At 38.6% G+C, this 21402-nt stretch overlaps 2 protein-coding genes across 3 annotated transcripts in view; both read right to left on the reverse strand.

Annotated features, from left to right (window-relative positions):
• The window catches only part of calcr (calcitonin receptor), a 129571-nt gene that overhangs the window by 52125 nt on the left and 56044 nt on the right, over positions 1–21402 (reverse strand). For both annotated transcript variants that reach the window (XM_087295990.2, XM_087295988.2), the window contains exons 5-9: positions 21050–21153; positions 19180–19348; positions 18995–19105; positions 8505–8617; positions 3348–3439 (exon numbers count right to left, since the gene is read on the reverse strand). In XM_087295990.2, coding sequence (XP_087152116.1) covers positions 3348–3439; positions 8505–8617; positions 18995–19105; positions 19180–19348; positions 21050–21153 — 589 coding nt within the window. The remainder of the gene's footprint in view (positions 1–3347; positions 3440–8504; positions 8618–18994; positions 19106–19179; positions 19349–21049; positions 21154–21402) is intronic.
• On the reverse strand, positions 11129–18627 carry LOC148679831 (uncharacterized). The gene is made up of 2 exons (XM_088651520.1): positions 18530–18627; positions 11129–18089 (listed from the first exon to the last, which is right to left on the reverse strand). The coding sequence occupies exon 2, from the start codon at positions 17925–17927 to the stop codon at positions 11949–11951; it is 5979 nt and encodes a 1992-aa protein (XP_088507646.1). The 5' UTR covers positions 17928–18089; positions 18530–18627; the 3' UTR covers positions 11129–11948.

Raw genomic sequence — 21402 nt, forward strand, 5'->3', positions numbered from 1 at the left:
TAGGCTCCTTCTGTAAATGTAACGTAAATGTGCAGTATGATGCTGTTCCTTTTCTGGTTTACCAGCTGACCGCTTATCTTCATATGGACAGCTTTCCCGCTGTTACCAGTTTGTCCGGTAGCTCGACATGTACGTTGGCAGACTTGGGACGCAGAGAGGAGTTGACCACGACAATGTGGTTCGAGTCTGGTGAAGAACGGTTCCAGAAAGCAGGTAAAAAAAAAAGCCAAAAAATAAAATAAACTAATAAATAACAAAGTGAGAATGTGGTAAAACCTGGAAACCTTGGGTCAAGGGAAGTTGGTTAATCGGTGCTTTTAAAAACACTATTGGTTGGTTTTAGGGAAGGGTGGGGGGATCGGTCAGTCAGTCAGTTAGTTCAATCGACAGCGGCCTCTGGTGGATTTACGCGAGAAGGACAGGCGCAAATGGCACTTGCATGAGAAATTTGACATTACAAAAAACATACACAGCTGGTGGATTCACAAAAAACTGCAAAAAAAACGTAGCTCCTGGGATGAATATTGCGCTGTCCAGAAATGTAAATAGCAGTACATAATTAGCACAACCGTAAAATAAAACTCTAATAATTTTCTCAGTACAGACAATAATAGTCACTTTTAAATGATCTTTCCTTTACGCTTTTTTTTCTTCTTCTTTTTACAAAATTGGTTGAGCGCATGGTGGTGCTACTATATAAATAAATTAAATTTTAAAAAGCTAAAAATGCTGTATTTCCAACCCAATCTCACAGCAATTCATATCAGAAAAGTTTCTGAGACTTTTATTTCAGTATGTTGATGTACTAACACCTGAAATGGAATACTGAGTAGGGGGCGGAGCTTTTCTTTTGCGCATCATTCACTCATAGCAAACAGTGATGTATTGTAGGAGTTTGGTTAAGAAAATTGTAGCTGAAGCGTCAAACTAAAATCATCAGAGAAGCACCGCCTCTCCAAATTCAGAAGCAATTGATCGTTTATTTTCAGCAACCCAGGCTCAGTCTGAAAACGTACCCCTATATACATTTCTGGAGAGCACCAAAGATGTCCCAGGAGCTACGTTTTTTTTTTTTTTTTTTTTGCAGTTTTTGTTTTCGGGAATCCATCAGAGGCCGCTATGTATGCTTTTTCAGATCTCAAATTTCACTTGCAAGTACTATTCATGCCTGCTGTTCTTATATAAATCCACCAGAGTGACTGACTGATCGACTGACCCACATTCCCGCTTCCCTAAACCCAACCAATAGTGTTTCAAAAAGCACCGATTGACCCACCAACCCACTTCCAACAGTTTCTTAAAAACAATTCAGAAATAGAAAAGCCCTGCCTTAATTTTTACCACATTTGCAAATAGGGCTGTGCAATTGATCGAAAATCCGATTTCGATTTTGGCTTCAAACGATTATGAAAAAGCATTAATCGAGATAAACGATTATTGCATCATATACCGCCCCCTTTCCAGCTGTAAACATTTATTGCTCTTAAAAGACCGCGTGCTTATGAGTGTGTGCGGCGCGCACACATAGTCAGAAGCATGCGGCCGGTCAGCTTTCGGTCTCATTCGCACACTAAGACGAGAGGACCGCAGACATCTAAAGTCATCTTAACGTAAGCGCTTTAATAGTCAAATAGGTGTCAAAACACGGTGTTTAGTGATTATTCATATTAACCCTCATTTGTGTAATAAACAAACGAGTTGAGGATCAAAAGACACGTGAAAGAGAAACCATTAAAGAGACTGCGCAAAATATTCTTGCTGCCGCCTGTTTCTATCATTAATCAAACAAAATGAGAAAATCCCTCACTGCTCTTGACTGAAGGATTTTTGTAGCTAAAGTGTTTTTCTTACAGTGAAGATGCTTAAATTACAGTTTGTTTCATATTTTTATTCTATTGTATTTATTTCTCTTTCCTTTGCAGGGTGGAAAATAACTGTATGTATACAGTTGAAGTCAGAATTATTATCCCTCCTGAATACTAGCAACCCTTTTCCTCCCCAATTTTTGTTTCATGGAAAGAAATTTTTTTTTTTTACTTATTTCTGAACATAATAGTTTGGATATCCCATTTCTAATTACCGATTTCTTTTATCTTTGCAATGATGACAGTACATAATATTTTTCTAGCTATTTTTTCAAAATACAAGCATTCAGATTAAAGTGCAATTCAAAGGCTTAATTAGAGAAATTAGGCAAGTCATTGTATAAATGTAGTTTCTTCTGCAGACAATCAAAAAATAAATTGCTTAAGGGGGCTAATAATATTGACCTTAAAATGGGTTTCAAAATATTTAAACCTGCTTTTATTCTAGCTAAAATAAAACAAATAAGCCTAGAAGAAAAAATGTTATAGGAAATACTGTTAAAATTTCTTGCTCTGTTAAACATCATTTGGGAAATATTTATTTAAAAAAGATTCTCAGGAGCGTTTATAATTTTGACTTCAACTGATAATCGTTTTAAATAACCGTGATTACAATTATGACCAAAATAATCATGATTATGATTTTTCCATAAATCGAGCAGCCCTATTTTCAGATTTCACCACATTCTCACCCTGATATTAACTTGCTTATTTTATTCTATGACCTTTGTTTTTGTTTTACCTGCTTTTTGGACACATTCTTTACAAAACGCAAACCCCGTTGTCGTGATCAACTTTGCGTCTCAAGTCTGCCGACGTACATGGCAAGCTACAGCATTCATTTTAAAGATGAAATGCCCCCATATGTACTTCTGGCTATATAACTCGTGATCTCCAGAAATGTATATAGGGCTACATTTCAGAATGAGCCTATGTTGATTTTCAGTGGATTACAGTGCGCATTAATTGCTCACCTAAACAGCAATGTGCCCTAGCAAAATAAACATTGTACGTTTTGAATACACAACAAAAAATACTCCTGCACTCTCTAAGCCCTTAGAGAAATCAAGTTTTCCTGATTCAAGTAAATAGGCTGCTCATCCAGCGTTGTGTATATTTCAGGTTAACACATTTACCTTCAGTGTGCAGACTGTGTGGCCATGCTGACGGTAAACACCAATCCATCTTTTATATTCGGTTTGCATTGGCATCCCGTGATTAATGTGGTGACCGAGAGCGTCTAGGTAAATCTCTCTTGGAAAAGCATAAACGTGGACCTTGTCAATTAAATAAATCTGAGAAGCCACCGAAGCAATCAACAGCTTGGATAAATGACCGTGTTTGAGAGTAGACAATGCACAGGTCTGCCAAAAACAAGTCAACAGCTGTGCAGGCCATCATGGAGAGCGTTATTAATCAATCTGAAGAATCTGAGACTATGCTGGAGGTATTTCTGACAGGCAAGAGAAGATTGAAACTCACCTGAAATAGAAGAAAATGGCCAGCGAGATGAGGAGAGACACTATAGAAAGAGCGTGACCCACAATCGCCATGTAATACAAAATATACGCCATCTGAAATGAGAAAAAGAATGAAGTAGTCAACCTCTCTCCAAGACTGCAAGACTCTTTCTTTCTAGATTTTTTTGGTTTCAAGAGACGTCACGTACATGTCATTTTTGTTGAATTGAATTGTTTGTGAATTGGATGGGGCAACCATTACTGCATCCAATATGGTGAAAAGCCTTGGAGTAATGATTGATGACCAACTAAACTTCTCTGACCACATTTCTAGAACTGCTCGATCGTGCAGATTCACAATCTATAACATCAGAAAGATCCGACCCTTCTTATCTGAACATGCAGCTCAACTCCTTGTTCAAGCTCTTGTTCTCTCCAAACTGGATTACTGCAACTCTCTACTAGCTGGGCTTCCAGCTAACTCTATCAAGCCTCTTCAGCTGCTCCAGAACGCAGCAGCACGAGTGGTCTTCAATTAACCTAAAAGAGCACATGTCACTCCGCTGCTAGTCCGTTTGCACTGGCTGCCAGTTGCTGCTCGCATCAAATTCAAAGCTCTGATGTTTGCCTACAAAGCGACTTCTGGCTTTGCTCCTTCTTATCTGCTCTTACTGCTGCATATCTATGTGCCCTCCAGAAACTTGCGTTCTGTGAATGAACGTCGCCTCGTGGTTCGATCCCAAAGAGGGAAGAAATCACTTTCGTGAACGCTCACGCTCAATCTGCCCAGTTGGCGGAATGAACTCCCTAACGGCATCAGAACGGCAGAGTCACTCGCTATTTTCAAGAAATGACTAAAAACTCAACTATTTAGTCTCCACTTCACTTCCTAATCTGCAATTGTCTCTCTGGATATCCCACTAACTGTACTCAAAAAAAAAAAATTACTAAATTACTAAAAAAATTACTAATACTTTCCATTTTAGACTTTACAGACCTGAAACTTGTCTATAGCGCTTATTCATTGTTGCTCTTGTAGTTGTGTAAATTGCTTCCTTGTCCTCATTTGTAAGTTGCTTTGGATAAAAGCGTCTGCTAAATGACTAAATGTAAATGTAAATGTTTGATTTTATATTTATTTCAGCATTTAAGATATTAAAGTCAATAACTCCTGAGCTAACATTAACTAAATATAGTTATATTGGCATTTGCTATGAAAGGCGATTAATTCTGTAACTATAGAATGTGCTAGCAACAATGTAGAGTTCCAAGTGCAGCTTTATTCAAAGAGAATGGTCAGGCAGGCAGAGGTTGAAACAGAAACAAACCACAATATCAGAGTAATCCACAAATCGTAATCCAGAAAACAGGCGACAGGTACAAGGCTTAAGATACGTGACTAAAGTGTTTTGAAAAACAAAGTCACATGACTACAGTGTTTTTAAAGCATTGGGCATTTTAGAAGCAATTCGAGACCTGGTGAATCTGGGTTTGACTGACAGGGTCAGGAAATAAATCTCTATCTCCTGTAGCCTAGTGGAGAGTGCTGCAAATGACCCGAGTTCCAATCCCAACTTGCACAAATACTCTGAAATTTTGGCTTGATGAATTTTAATAATGTTAATTTTTATGACCAAAACAAGACATATTTATCACAAAGTGTTCATTGGGATGTCAGACCAATGATGAAACAAACATGTTACAAAAACAGAGCATTTCAAACCTAACATCTATAGCTGAATCACCCTGTATTCTAACCCATTATCTCTGCATGCTAGACAGGAACTCTCACTACTTCACTAAATCACTGGAAGCCTCAACTCTACAACGTGGAGTTTATTACCTAATTTTGTTTAACTGTTTCTTTGCTGAAGCTATTCCAGAGCAATACATAAAAAATAGTAAATAATAAAAAATTTAAAAGAAAAACAATATTATCTTTGTATCTTTTAATATTTTATTATTTTCTTAATTTAATTTTTTTATGGATTAAATGCATATTGATTGATAAATTATACAGTGGATGTCTGAACAATATATATATATATATATATATATATATATATGTTTATCTTTGTCCCCAATTTCTGTTTAACCAAGAGAAGATTTTTACATTACACATTTTTTATAGAACACATTTCTAAGCATAATAGTTTTAATAACTCATTTCTAATAACACTGATTTTTTTTATCTTTGCCATGTTGACAGTAAATAATATAAGACGAGATATTTTTCAAGACACTTCTATACAGCTTAAAGTGACATATAAAGGCTTAACTGTGTTAATTAGGTTAACTAGGCAGGTAAGGGTAATTAGGCAAGTTATTATATATCGATGGTTTGTTTTGTAGACTATCGAAAAAAATATAGCTTAAAGGGGCTAATAATTTTGTCCTTAAAATGGTTCTTCAAATATTTATAACTGCTTTTATTCTAGCCGAAATAAAACAAATAAGACTTTCTCCAGAAGAAAAAATATTATCAGACATACTGTGATAATTTTCTTGCTCTGGTAAATATAATTTGTGAAATATTTAAAAAAGAAAAAAAAAATCAAAGGGGGGCTAATAATTCTGACTTTAACTGTATATTTATGTGTGTGTGTGTGTACAGTTTATATATATATATATATATACATATATATATATATATATATATATATATATATATATATATATATATATATATATATATATGTATATATATATATATATATATATATATATATATATATATATGTATATATATATATATATATATATATATATATATATATATATATATATATATATATATGTATATATATATATATATATATATATATATATATATATATATATATATATATATATATATATATATATATATATATATATATATATGTGTATATATATATATATATATATATATATATATATATATATATATATATATATATATATATATATATATATGTATATATATATATATATATATATATATATATATATATATATATATATATATATATATATATATATATATATATATATATATACATACATTGCTTATTGTTAGTTATTGTTAATGCATTAATTATAATAAACTAATAGGATCTTATTACAAATGTATACAATGCATTAAATGAAAATAATTACTTGTATCTAATCCCCAAAAAATTTAATTATTACATTTTTTATTACTATTGCAGGGTTTTTAAAGTGTGTTATCATGTTGTTTGAAAAATGTTTATTAAAATATTTTTTTTTAAATCACAGAGTATACCTTTTAATGTCAAGCATGTTATAAAAATCAATAGATTTTAAAAGCAAAAGTCATTTCATGCAACAAAGCTGAAATCTCACGGTAGTAAAAAGGCTTAAAAGTAACATTGAAAGTGCATCTGAATTTGTGGTGACTTTTTTCTGAACTCCAGTGAGTCGCTTCTGCTCTGCCGGAATGAACTGCACAGACTTGATCTGAGTGAGTCTGAGCTGACATCTTCCCCGTCCTCTCTTTATCCCTCACACTTTGTAAAGCAGCAGCTGTAGCCACTGAAACCATTATGGTCTGAATAATTTGCAGAGCCGCTGTCCTACAGAAAAGCTGTTTAGTTAACCTGAATCTACCTCATGTAGAGATTACACTTCACTGCAGCTGAAGCTGAAAGAAATACTCCGATGTAACATTTCTTTCAGGAACAGCTTTTAGACCAATCTCAACTGCATGCATCAGCGCTTTATGTTTAGAAAGGATGTTGGAGACTTCTCATTCTTGTGCTAAATTAATATAAGGTACAATTCAGAAAACCAGTGGATGCACTGCCAAGTTGTTGGTCTGAAATATAATCACAAAAAGGCTTTATATTTAAACATCCTTTTTAATATTTTCTGACCCCTTTAATCAGATATATTTAAACCACAATATAATGATCCTTTAATACACAATTTATACAGGTCTGGTTTGAGCTTGAATAGATATATAAAACTCAAGAAAAAAAAAAACGTACCTATATTTTTTAAACAGAAATAATCAATAAAAAAAATTTAAATAACATTTTAATAAAAAAGGGGGTTATGTTCAGATCATTATATAGAATACATTGCTTTTTTATTTTAAAAAGGGTAAATACAGAACTTGGTAACAATATTTTTAAAACATTGCCTCATCCACTGGATACACTGGAGATTGGCAAAAATAACTCAAGACGTGGACCCTATATGTGATCGCTGCAAGCAAGCACCTGCAGATTTAATACATATATTTTGGCTTTGTCGATCAATCACTTCTTTTTGGCAATCAATTTTCAAGTGTTTCTCTTCTGTGACAAAGATACACATCAAACCGTGCCCTCTTATTGCACTTTTTGGACTTTCCCCGAAAATACCAGGGCTATCGAGCTGTATAGCAAACGCCCTTGCATTTTTGACACTGTTTTCATAATAACAGAACACAACGTCTTGCTAACAAAGTTTCCCCCATCCGAGTTTTGACATCTGGTTGCGAGATGCAATGAGCTTCATCCACTTGGAAAAAATCAGGTTATAAATAAATGTCAATATAGGGCTTTTTCTGAAACATGGGACCCATTTAGAATGTTCTTTTCTGAGCATGTCAGTATCTCTACAAACAGTCAATCTAAATCTTAGGGCCATTCAGTTGCAATGCAAACATAATTAGGTGCTTTATAAAACCCTGAGGATTCATTTTTTTGTATTATTGGGTTACCAAAGTATATGTGTATTCTGTATGGATGTTTTTTTTTTAACTTATTTTTATTTTGTAATTTCTTTATTGGATTTACTTATTTGTTTGTATTTATTTATTTATTTATTATTATTGTTAATATTATTATTATTAATTTTTCTTCTTTTCTTTGTTAGATAAATGTAATTTCAACTTGTGTAGCAGGTAGGGGTGGGAATAATATTTGTTTAAATTTCTCTGTAAAAATACTTTTATATATCTGTAAAAGTTTAATAAACAAATAAAAAAGGGTAAATACAGAACTTGGTAACAATATTTGTAAAAAATTAATGAATAATTGCTGATCAGATATGGTTTTAGCAGCAAAAAGATTAAGGTATGACTCTTCTATAATTGAAGGATTCTCTGGAATATGAAAACAGCAGGCCTATATTGATTTTGAATGCATTAGGAAGAAAAGGTTTAAGGTTTTTAAGGATTTGGAGATGATACCTTGAGCTTGTCCTTGGTGTGAGCGATGCAGAGGGTGTAGTTTGACCATGTCCTGTTGGTCTCAGGGTGTCTGAACCAGTTGCCAGTCTCATCACAATACTTGGTAACCTTTTCTAAATAAACAGGGATAAAGATGTGAGATACAATGTTTATTTTGTAAGTAACTCAAGGCTCAGAAAACACATTTGAGTTTAATATGCTAGTCAGGTTTTAACTTTCACTTCGAGATTCATTTAAGAATTGGTGAGGTGCAGACTAGTAAAGTGTTTTCAAATTGGTTTTGCTTTGGGTGAATCTATCACCATTGCCTTGTTTAGTTTGGGTTTATCTTTTTTTAAAACGCCAGTAGACAAAAATGCTAAATGGATTCCACCTACTTCGGTTATGAAAGAGAAAAGCACTGAATGTGACAAAAAGTCTGGAAAAAGTGACTTAAAGTCTACATAAAATCAAAATAATTGGTGACCCTGGTGTACAGTTGAAGTCAGAATTATAAGCCCCCTTTGAATTATTATTATTATATTTTATAAATATTTCCCAGATGATGTTTAATAGAGCAAAGAAATTTTCACAGTATGTCTGATAATAATTTTTCTTCTGGAGAAAGTCTTATTTGTTTTATTTCAGCTAGAATAAAAGCAGTTTTTAATTTTTTAAACCCCATTTTAAGAAAAATATTATTAGCCCCTTTAAGCTATATTTTTTATTTGATAGTCTACAGAACAAATCGTCATTAAACAATAACTTGCCTAATTACCTTAACCTGCTTAGTTAACCTAATTAACCTAGTTAAGCCTTTAAATGCCACTTTAAGCTGTATAGTAGTGTTTTGAAAAGTATCTAGTCAAATATTATTTACTGTCATCATGACAAAGATATAAGAAATCAGTTATTAGAAATGAGTTATTAAAGCTATTATGTTTAGAAATGTGTTGAGAAAATCTTCTTTCCGCTAAACAGAAATTGGGAGAAAAAAAAAAAACAAGGGGGCGAATAATTCAGGAGGGCTAATAATTCAGGAGGGCTAATAATTCTGACTTTAACCGTATATATGCAACATAAGAGACCAGGGTCACCAGTTTGCACTTTTTTATTTTATGTTTTATCCTAGAACAGTGGTTCTCAAACTTTTTTCATCAAGTACCACCTCAGAAAAAATTGTCTCTCCAAGTACCACCAAAACGAGCAGTATTGAAATACAGTAGCGTAGTAAGCCCATTAAAGCAGCTACAACTCTGCAAAGTGAAAAAACGTGGCCGATTACCTCAGAAATATAGGCTATATATGGCATATTATATACATCTTTTTTGATAAATTTTAAAATGTGTGTAGCATGTACATGACATATTTCATTCCTCCGCGTACCACTCGAAGGAAGCCTGCTTACCAATAGTGGTACACGTACCACAGTTTGAGAACCATTGTCCAAGAATATTAAGTAAAGATCATTTTCCATAAATATATTTTGTAAATTTTCAATGTAAATATTTAAAAACTGAATTTTTGTGTTGTTATATGCATTGCTAAGAACTTCATTTAGACAGTTAGAAAGGTGATTCACTCATAAACATCTACCCAAAGGAGACGTTTCTCCAAAACAATCTTTATTGCAATAGCAGCTATCCAACATTTACTTTTGCAATGCTCTATTCTTATCAGACAATGATTTTTATGTGGAGAGACTTTAAAGGAAATATTTTTAAATGTGAATCATTCAAGAACTGTATAACATTTTAATCTAGTTTTAGATTGTTATCCTATTGTTATAAACAAAAAAAAGTTATCTGTTTTTGCCGTGAAATAGTCAGAAAAGCTGATATGGCAATAAACTCAAAACTCTCTCGTCAGAGTATGGTGTCACGATCACCAGCGATCTAACCAATATTGATTGCTGAAGAACATTCACTAACACACGGACAACAATCCTGTCACCAGGTACTACAAATCCTGTCCTGCACCACACACACACACACACACACACACACACACACACACACACACCTGTTCCGGTGTCCTGACATTTTATCCTACCTCCTATCAGATTATGCTACCAACACCAGATAGGTTAGGGCAGGGGTTTCAAACTCAATTCCTGGAGGGCCAAAGCCCTGCACAGTTTAGTTCCAAACCTGCTCCAGCACACTTACCTGTAGGTTTCAAACAAGCCTGAAGGACTCAATTAGTTTGATCAGGTGTGTTTAATCAGGGTTGGAACTAAACTGTGCAGAGCTGCGGCCCTTTTGGAACTGAGTTTGACACCTGTGGGTTAGGGCAATACTACAGCTTCACACTACCACACTACTAAACATTAAAATTTACACTGGTAGCATATTGTGTCATCAAAATGGTCTACCTACTTTTTGAATGGGAGGTAGGACAATCTGACAATTAGGACAAATCGACAGAACACCGGTTCTCCTTTGATTACACACACAGAGCTAGGAGCTGTTTAAGGACTAATTACGCAGACTATATAAACTGCTCATATTCACACTCACATGGCTGAGTCTTGTTTCTGTTTTAGAACATCACCTAATCATTTTCCTTGCCTTGTCTAGCGGTGTTTTGACCCTAGCCTTGTTTTACTGTTTATCTTGATGCTGTAGTGACCTTTCGCCTGTTTTTGACTATTGTTGGGTATTGCCCAATTTAGAATGCCAGTTCTTTAAATGTTGCTGACCACTTCAGCACTCTGGTTAAGGAGTAGGAGTCAGGAGATAATTTCAATCTTTTATTTATGAGCAGGGAGGTAGTTTCCTGTAATAAACAATAAGTATACATAAATAATAAAATATCAAACACGAAAATATATATATATATGTACTGACACAATAAATATCCCAAACCAAACAACACAGTATTTGCAGCTCTCTTAAAGTGCAGTCAATAGACTAATGTATGCTGAATGTAAACATAATATAAATAGACATCAATGACTAAAGCTGCATTATATAAAGGGCATGTGACAGCATAAGGCATAACAAATGTAGAATATAGTAAACTGAATCATAATAAAACAAACGAGATCTCCACGAGGACATCGGGATTAGCCGCGATGCTGATGGTAGCAGCACTTTCACTTTTGGTTTACACGGAAACTAATGCTCGCGGCCGATCGCGGGTCATTAACAACATCACGCACTTAATATCAAGCATACAAGGGTAATTACAAACATGATATGAAGGAACAAACTCACTTGGCAATAACTTTACCCCGCACTTCACAATATCTCACGGATGGCAATCGCGTCTCACTCAGATGAGTCAGTACATTCAACTTCTCATATATGGACTCAAATATGCATCCTCCGGAAGTTACATCCTACATTCATAATATAAGCCCTTTACAGAACACTCAGTAAATCGTGTTACAGCCATAGTATAAAGAATTCAGAACAGCCGCCCCCACATTTGAACAGCAAATGTGCAAGTCAAGAGAATTCTTTACGAGTCTTTATCTTGAAAGGCTGGCAACTGAATAAGCCGGGCTACTGGCCTAGTGTACACTTTACCTTGAACATTTATGTTTGCAGATCTTACACAACCATCATCACTGATAACAGTCTCGGCCACTTTGCCAATGGGCCACTGAGCCCTGGGCAATTGTGGGTCAACAATCAAAACCACTGAACCCACTTTTAGATTGTCGGATGAAGTTTGCCACTTTTGGCGGGTTTGTAGTGTGGGCAAGTAATTCCTTGTAAACTGAGTCCAGAACTGATCCACAAGATTTTGACAATGGCGCCATCTGCGCCGTCCCATTTCCCCTGAAGCATAAGTCACTTGTGGGAGTGACGCATCCCGCCGCCCCATGAGGAGAAGGTTTGGTGTAATAGGATCTGGATCTGCAACATCCGTGGAGGCATATCCAAGCGGTTTTGAGTTCAAAATGCCCTCTACCTCTACTAATACGGTAGTGAGGACATCTTCTGAGACAGACTGGCCACCAACTGCTGCCCGTAGAGCAGTCTTTATGGAACGAACCTCTCGTTCCCAAGTGCCACCGAAATGCGGTGCATGAGGAGGGTTGAACTTAAATGTGATCTGATGATCAGCTAGCCGCTCTTTTAATGGGGATTCCATGGCAGCAAAGGCTTCTTTTAGCTCTCGATCAGCCCCACGGAAGTTTGTACCACAATCTGACCTAAGCTCCTTTGGTCTGCCACGTCTGGCTATGAATCGTCGTAAAGCGAGCAAGAAGGCATCCACATCCATGGAGTTGAGGAGCTCAATGTGAACCGCTCTTGTTGTGAGACATTTAAAAATGACTCCCCAACGTTTCTCCACTCGTCTGCCTATTTTTACCTGATATGGACCAAAACAGTCTACTCCAGTAGAGTAGAATGGTGGGCAAAGAATCCTGAGCCGCTCTGGTGGTAGGTCTGCCATTTTTGGTACCTTAGGCTGAGCTCTCCATCGTTGGCATGATGAACATTTAAGCTGGTGATGTTTAACAGCTTGCCGCCCCCTCAAGATCCAATATTGTCTCCGAAGTTCGGCGTACACTCTTTCTGTACCTGGGTGGAGCAGGCGCTCATCAAACTCTTTGATGAGAAGCTTTGTGGTTGGATGCTGTGGGTCTAATACTATAGGGTGAATTTCCTCAGCATTTAGGCTTTCCAGCCTTCGTAATCGTCCTCCGACTCTGATTACCTCCATCACCGGATCCCACTCTGGAGCAAGACATCTTAATCGACTGTGATTTGGTACAGGTTTGTGCATTTTGAGGGCTGCGGTCTCCTCGGGAAAGCTTTGAGCCTGACACCCTTTTATTAATTCCAATTCTGCTGTGCGATGGTCCATGAGTTGAGTATCTGGTTGACTACCTGTCGCCTTTCCATCGAACTGTCGAGTCGCTTCCACTAACTCTTTCCATGTATGGAAATGAGTGGCATCGGGGAAAGTATGATCTGGCACCGCAGTCATTAGACAACAGATGTTGGCACCCTTTAAGTCTGGTAATCCTTCTGACCTTGATGGTTCAGGTCTTTTTGGCCAGTGCTCAGGACCCAAGTTTAGGAATGAGGGTCCCTGACTCCAGCGCCCAGGAATGGTAAAACTTTGGAGTGGTTTACCCCTGGTGATGTCATCTGCTGGGTTTTGCTGTGTGTCAACATAGCGCCAAGTACTATGCTCAGTCAGATCCTGGATTTCTGAGACCCGTGTTCCAACAAAAACTTTAAATCGACATGAATCGGACTGGAGCCACTCTAGCACAGTTGTAGAATCAGTCCATAAAACTATCTGCTGGATTTTAAGGGTGATCTCCTCCTTCAGGAGCTTTGCCAGCTGTGCACCTGCTAATGCAGCACATAACTCCAGTCGAGGTATGGATTGTTGCCTCTTAGGTGCAATTCTTGATCTGGCCATGACAAAGGTTGAATGAATAACATCTGCATACTCCACCAAGTAAGCCACAGCCCCATAAGCCCGTTCGGATGCGTCACAGAACACATGTAGTTCGTACTGTTGTTGTGCATCGTGGGGAATAGATGAGTAGCAACGAGGTATGGTTATATCGCTGAGATGTTTTAACTCATTCTCCCATGTTTCCCAGGCCCTGCTGAGATCTTGTGGTAAATTTGGGTCATCCCAATCTCGCTTTTTAGACCACAACTGTTGAATGAGCACCTTGGCTCGTGTGGTAAAGGGCACAATGAAGCCCAGTGGATCATACTGTGTGGCTAGTATTTGATACGCTATTCTCATTGTCAGGGTAGCATGTTCTATTGGACGATAGTGGTATCCCAGTGTATCAGCAGCACAGTTCCACCTGAGGCCCAGAGTTGGTTCCATTGGATCAGTTCTATTTTGTGCAAGCCATTGTTCTGCAGCTGAAGATCTTGCCTCAGTGGGTAGATGTGAGATCACTGCGGGCTGGTTGCTAGCCCATTGTCTAAGGTCAAAGCCACCTGTAGCTAGTAGGCTGCGCAGTTGATCAACGGACACCCTGGCTTCCGATGTGGTGGGAAAACTCGCTAGATAATTGTCCACATAGAAGCTTTGCTGGATTGTCTGTAAAGCACTTGGGTAGCTCTCTTGATTATTGCGAGCATGCTGCTGCACAGCAAAAATGGCACAACATGGGCTACTGGTTGTACCAAATGGCAAAACCTGCCATTCATATACATCTGGACAATTCTCATATTGCAGATCTCGCCAAATGAAGCGGAGAAGAGGTCTGTCCTCAGGTAACAAGCGAACCTGATGGAACATTCCCCGGATATCTGCACTTACAGCCACATTGTATTGACGAAATCTTAAAAGAACGCCCAATAATGATGGACCAAGTGCAGGCCCTGGGAGAAGTTGATCGTTCAGAGACTGACCTTGAGACCTGAATGAGCAATTGAAGACCAGTCTTGGTTTATCATTGTGACACACCAGGTGGTGGGGTATGTACCAGGCCTCTTTAGACTGGCTGATTTCTTCTGGACGAATTTTAGTGACATAGCCTGCTTTAATGAGCTTCTCAATCTCACGAGAGTAGATGGTTGCTTTCTCAGGGTCTCTCTGGAGTTTCCTCTCAATACTTCTCAAAGTAGGCATGACGGATCGAGTCGTACTCGATAGTGTAGGAGCCCCAGGTTTGCGCAGGAGAGGGGTGGCATACCGCTGGACACCCTCCACATTAATTGTCTGTGTTTTGCACTCAAGAAGTTTGATTGCTTCTTGGTCTTCCCTGGATCGAACCACCAGTTTCTCATTTCGATAAGGCAAGATGTCCAGTTGCCATAACTTTTCAACACTGCGATAAAGCAAGTCATTGGGACAGGAGGCCGCTGTAAAAAGACACTGCTGTACTGAATTGTGGATTGGTGTGCTCTTCTCTGCTCCTTGTAATGCCCATCCGAGGGCTGTGTGTATTGCAACTGGGCCACCTTTGACTCCTTGGTGGACTGGCTTATCGGCTGTGATAAGATGAACATGATCTGATCCGATCAGTACTAGTGGGCGTACGTTGTGGAAGGACTGTAGAGGGAGCCCTCTAAGGTGAGCATACAGCTTTTGAAGTCTCTGTACTGGATATGATTGCTCAACTAGATCCAAACCGGAAGCTGTGAAGGCGTCAAGTATCTGGAAACGTTTATTGGGTTCACCTTTTGGGGAAATTTCCAGATTAATCTTGGATCCAGAAAGATGGGTAACATCTGCTCGCACTGTGCGTAAAGTCAGTACTTCAGGTTCACCTTTCAACTGAAGCATCTGTGCAGCCATTGGTAAGACAATGGTTCGTTGCGCTCCATCATCTAGTATAGCATAGGTTTCTACTGATTTGAACTTGCCATGTAGCAACACTGGAACCACTTTAAGAAGCACTCTACAGGTCACACTGGCAGGGGTGAGGTAAATACGACTCTCTGGCGTACCTGATGTGTTTGGTTGATCATTAGATGCGATACGATGGAGCACCTGTAGATGTATTCTACCACAGTCACTGCATGGCTTTTTGAGGTTGCACATCTCTGGTGCATGAAATCGTGCACATTTCCAGCATCGCCTTCCATCTGAAATCCACTTATGGAGCTCTGCGACTGACTGCTCTTTGATATTGTCGCAGCGTGTAATGTAATGTTCTTTACTATTGCAGAACAGACATTGTACCTTAAATGGCTTCCTTTGTTTGTTCTCTTTAGGATGGGTAGGAAGAGCAGTCTCATTTGGGGCCGCACCCTGATAAAGTACTAAACTTGTCCCCTTTGTTCTGGCTTGAGTTTTCTCCTTTCCAATACTTGAAGGCCTTTCATGTTGATAGCGTTGCATTAGTCGATTAGACAGCCGCTGCTGCTGTGCTTTGACTTGTAGCCACCCAGCGAAGTCTTGCAGATTATAAGGGTTCAAACTTAAGGCATTAAGTTTTCCCTGCTGTTGTAGGAACTCAATGAAGCCATCTCGAAGGTATTTTGGTAGCTTGCTAAGCAAGCGGTCCACATGCGAGCAACAGTTAAGCTCCATCCCTCTGGGTCCCTCTAGTGACAGCAGCATACTGACCAGAAGATGAACTCTCAAAGCGAAACTCTGAAAGCTATGACCATCATTGGGCTTTACATCTGGTGATGTGAGGATGGCTGCTATTTCACTTTGAGCCAGTTGATGGGGCTGACCATACTGTAATTGAAGGGCTTGCATAGCTGCTGAATAGGGATATGGATGATGCCTACATGACTGCCCTATCATCTGAGCTTCAGGAAGTTTAAGATGCTCCAATAGTACATGGTATTTGTACTTTTCTGTTAGTTCAGGGTAAGGTTCAAGCAAATTGTCCAATGCTAGCTTCATATTAGCAAAATCTCGTTCACTGTCATTTGTGAAGTCTGGAATTTTTGGTTTTGGGGGGCTGTATAGTGCACGTTGAGGTATACTACCATTGGGTGGTGCTGCTACCTGAGCTGTGACCAACTGTGGTGCGACTGCAGCCGTGCTCACTGAAGGCCTTGGGCCTGAGAACATATTTTGGGGAAGTAATGTTGATGACATCATTGCTTGATACGGAGGGGCAAGATTGTGTGAATTGGGTGCATTCACCAACTGCATTTGTGAGTATGGTGTTGCAATATAGCCATAAGGTGCCATAGAACGTGGATAGACTGGTGTTGGCGAAATCACCTGTGGTTCAAGGGGGTGAAATGATCGTTCTGAATGAGCAGTGCTAGCTTGTTCCTGCCTAGGGAGAGGTCTGGGAGCCTGAGAGGACATGGGCTCATATAGCTGTGACTGTGGCGGATGGGGAACAGGAGATGCCATGCCAGATGAGGGAGGGGAACACAATAAACCTGTAGTTTGTGGACGACTCTGATTGACTGATTCATAAGCAGCATTATGGCTCCCCACCGTTGGTCTAGAAACCATAACTGACATCTGATGTGACGACTTCTCTGGTCCCATTGATAAGCCTGCAGCAACTTGGTGCTCTGATTGTGGTACTGTGTCCCATGAGGGTAAGGGTGAAGGACTTGATGGATTAGAAGGTGCAGGAGAAGACTGTACTGGTTCATTGTTCTCATTTCCCTGTTCCTCCCTTATGAAAGACGTAATGTGCTCCATCATCTCCTCTCTGCGTTGTTTCCGTTTCTTGAGCTGCTCTAATTTCCTGAGAAGACTGTGCATTTCAGCATTTTCTTCTTTGTCCTTCTCGTTTATGGTTTCCATTAATTTAGTTAATGAGTCCATACTCAATAAGTCTGCTTGACTTGGACTGGGTGTGACCAGATGTCTAGCTTGACTGGAGGTTACATCTGCTTGACTCGAATACACTGCGGCTGCTGCGCCTTTTGGCTCCTCCATTACACTGTGAACCGTACTAGAGGTGAGGGCAGGTCGGTGATGGGAGTCAAGGACATAATCCTCTAGATACCTGGGGGCTTGACATTGTCGTAATGGTTTGGCATGAGAAGGAGATGTTGGATTGCCATCTGCTGACATTCTGAAGCAGTCAGTGCTCCGGCTCGAAGGACCATTTGTTGGGTATTGCCCAATTTAGAATGCCAGTTCTTTAAATGTTGCTGACCACTTCAGCACTCTGGTTAAGGAGTAGGAGTCAGGAGATAATTTCAATCTTTTATTTATGAGCAGGGAGGTAGTTTCCTGTAATAAACAATAAGTATACATAAATAATAAAATATCAAACACGAAAATATATATATATATGTACTGACACAATAAATATCCCAAACCAAACAACACAGTATTTGCAGCTCTCTTAAAGTGCAGTCAATAGACTAATGTATGCTGAATGTAAACATAATATAAATAGACATCAATGACTAAAGCTGCATTATATAAAGGGCATGTGACAGCATAAGGCATAACAAATGTAGAATATAGTAAACTGAATCATAATAAAACAAACGAGATCTCCACGAGGACATCGGGATTAGCCGCGATGCTGATGGTAGCAGCACTTTCACTTTTGGTTTACACGGAAACTAATGCTCGCGGCCGATCGCGGGTCATTAACAACATCACGCACTTAATATCAAGCATACAAGGGTAATTACAAACATGATATGAAGGAACAAACTCACTTGGCAATAACTTTACCCCGCACTTCACAATATCTCACGGATGGCAATCGCGTCTCACTCAGATGAGTCAGTACATTCAACTTCTCATATATGGACTCAAATATGCATCCTCCGGAAGTTACATCCTACATTCATAATATAAGCCCTTTACAGAACACTCAGTAAATCGTGTTACAGCCATAGTATAAAGAATTCAGAACAACTATGATCTTGAATGACCTTTTTGCTCTTGTTTGCTACCTGTTTGACCATCGCCTGCCTGACTACTGTTCTTAATAAACTGCATATGGATCCTTAACTATGTTGTTCCAGACCCTTACAGTATGTGACATATGGACTACTTTTTGCAGTTTTGTTTACAGATTATTTATATAATTGTTTGTCACGTGTTTGTCTGCACACCTCATTTCAGACTTTTCCCGATCTTTCATTAAAAAAAGCTCATAAAATGAAAAAGACACATACCAGTGGAGTCAAAGTCAGCAAAGTAATTGGGGCAGTACTGCGACGTGAACGTTCCTGCTGGAGTATCGTCCCAGCACAGCCAGCCGTCCCACGTGCGGTTACAGTATAAACCTAAAGACAAGCACACAATCAATCAGGCCAGCCCCAGTGTGCTCTTTCTGGAAGCTCTTGTGAGGCTCTCTCACCTGATTTGTTGTAAGGCTGGTCCCTGTTCATTTTCTCAAAGCATTTATATTGACCGTCGATGATCATCTTCCTCTCCTCCGCTTTCTGAATCACTACAGGGCTGACCTTGCTCTCCGCTGTGGGATCCAGCTCCGTCTCTGTCTCTGAAAAGCCGTGAACTGGTAACGTCTGTATATAAAAAGCATCATTTGTTTTGAGAATACACATTAAACATATCTGAACTACTGGATAATTAGAGGTCTAATTAGGCATTTAGTGTCATTTCTCTTTCTTCTCACTAGGGGTCTATAATCTGAATTTTCTGGAAAATTACTGGTAAATTGCAATGAAGAGATCAACCAGAATTTGACCAGAATTTTTGTTCTGGCAATTTTTATAATGAAAAGTCTGATGATTCATGGCAATTTTGTGTCCATGAAAACCTTATTTTCTGGTAACACTTTACTAGGATGTTTATATAAGACTGTCGCTAAACTCTTATAAACATGATGAGATTTTATGCATACTTATAACAACTGTTATTAGGTGCCATTTGCTCAGTTATGACTTTTTAAATACAAAGATGACATTGTTTGTTATGACAACTTGACAATCTGTAAACAAAAAAAATAGCAGGAAATAGCAAGAACATGCTACAGGAAAATAGCATATCAATAATAACTTATTCATGTCTACATCAATACAATGAAATTCCGACAGTCCATTCATTCATTCATTTTCTTGTCGGCTTAGTCCCTTTATTTATCCGGGGTCACCACAGCGGAATGAACCGCCAACTTATCCAGCAAGTTTTTACGCAGCTGATGCCCTTCCAGCTGCAACCCATCTCTGGGAAACATCCACACACACTCATTCACACACACACTCAACGGACAATTTAGCCTACCCAATTCACCTGTAACGCATGTCTTTGAACTGTGGGGGAAACCGGAGCACCCGGAGGAAACCCACGCGAACGCAGGGAAAACATGCAAACTCCACACAGAAACGCCAACTGAGCCCAGGCTCGAACCAGCGACCTTCTTGCTGTGAGGTGACAGCACTACCTATTGCGCCACTGCTTCGCCCTCCGACAGTCCGAAACATTAAAAAATACATTTACTTTACAGTTTTTGTATCATTACATGCTCAAAGTCGATTGAATTGAATTGATTGAATTGGTCGGCCAGCCAGCCAGTCAGTCAGACAGACGGTCGGTCGGTCGACAGCGACCTCTGGTGGGTTTACGCGAGAACAGCGGGTGCGAACGGCACTCGCAAGAGAAATTTGAGATATAAAAGAGCGCACACATCGGCCTCTCACGGATTCACGAAAAACAAAAACTGCAAAAATACGTACCTACCCGGACGTATTTCGTGGTCTCCAGCAACGTCCACGGGACTACATTTTCAGAACAAGCCTGGGTACATTTTGGGATCTTTTAAAGGTAAATAATGGATGAATTTGAAATTTATTATTTAAAGATTCGTCGGAAGGTATATGTCAATGGATCCTTATGGATCGTTGATTTAATAAAATTGCTATGTTTGTTATATGTTAATTTACTGAAAACTCTTTTAGTTTCTAAGTAGGTTTTACTGTTTTTAAAATATCTTGTCGATGTAATTTATTTACCTTATCTAATGCATCATTCAACCAACTTTGCGGATACCCTCTCAAACGAAACCTTTGAAATAATGTGTTTTTCTGTTTATCAAACTCTTCTACACTCTTCTCTTCTGACTGGATTATGCCATTAACTTTTCCCCATGACTGAAATCACAGGGCCCTAAATTCCCCCCTGCTATGTTGAAATCTCCTTACAGCATTTAAAGCAAATGTGTGGTCTAACCAATCAAATCCACAGCTCATTAGCATGCAAAACTTTACCTTAATTTTATCCTTTGAGAACGTGAGGCAGTGGGACCATGTTTTATTGATGGATGCGCTGTGTACCCAGTTGCCAGATTCGTCACAGTATTTGGTTACTTTTTCTAGAGGGAAAAAGAAAGTTTAGTTTAATGACTCGAGCTTAAGTGTACCAGATATTAACTCCAGCTCACGATCGACCTCTGGATACAATCAATCTGTGTGTGTGTGTGTTAGAAGAACAAACACATACTGTGCTGATTCTCAGACAGAGAGATCTCTATCAGCGAACAGCCCAGAACATCAATATTTCAGCACCTCAGCAAACATCTGTTATATCCTTAACTCAACATAGCTGTGGTCATTGCTTCACT

The sequence above is a fragment of the Danio rerio genome, chromosome 19, assembly GCF_052040795.2.
Source record: "Danio rerio strain M-AB ecotype USA chromosome 19, GRCz13ab, whole genome shotgun sequence".
NCBI lineage: Eukaryota > Metazoa > Chordata > Actinopteri > Cypriniformes > Danionidae > Danio > Danio rerio.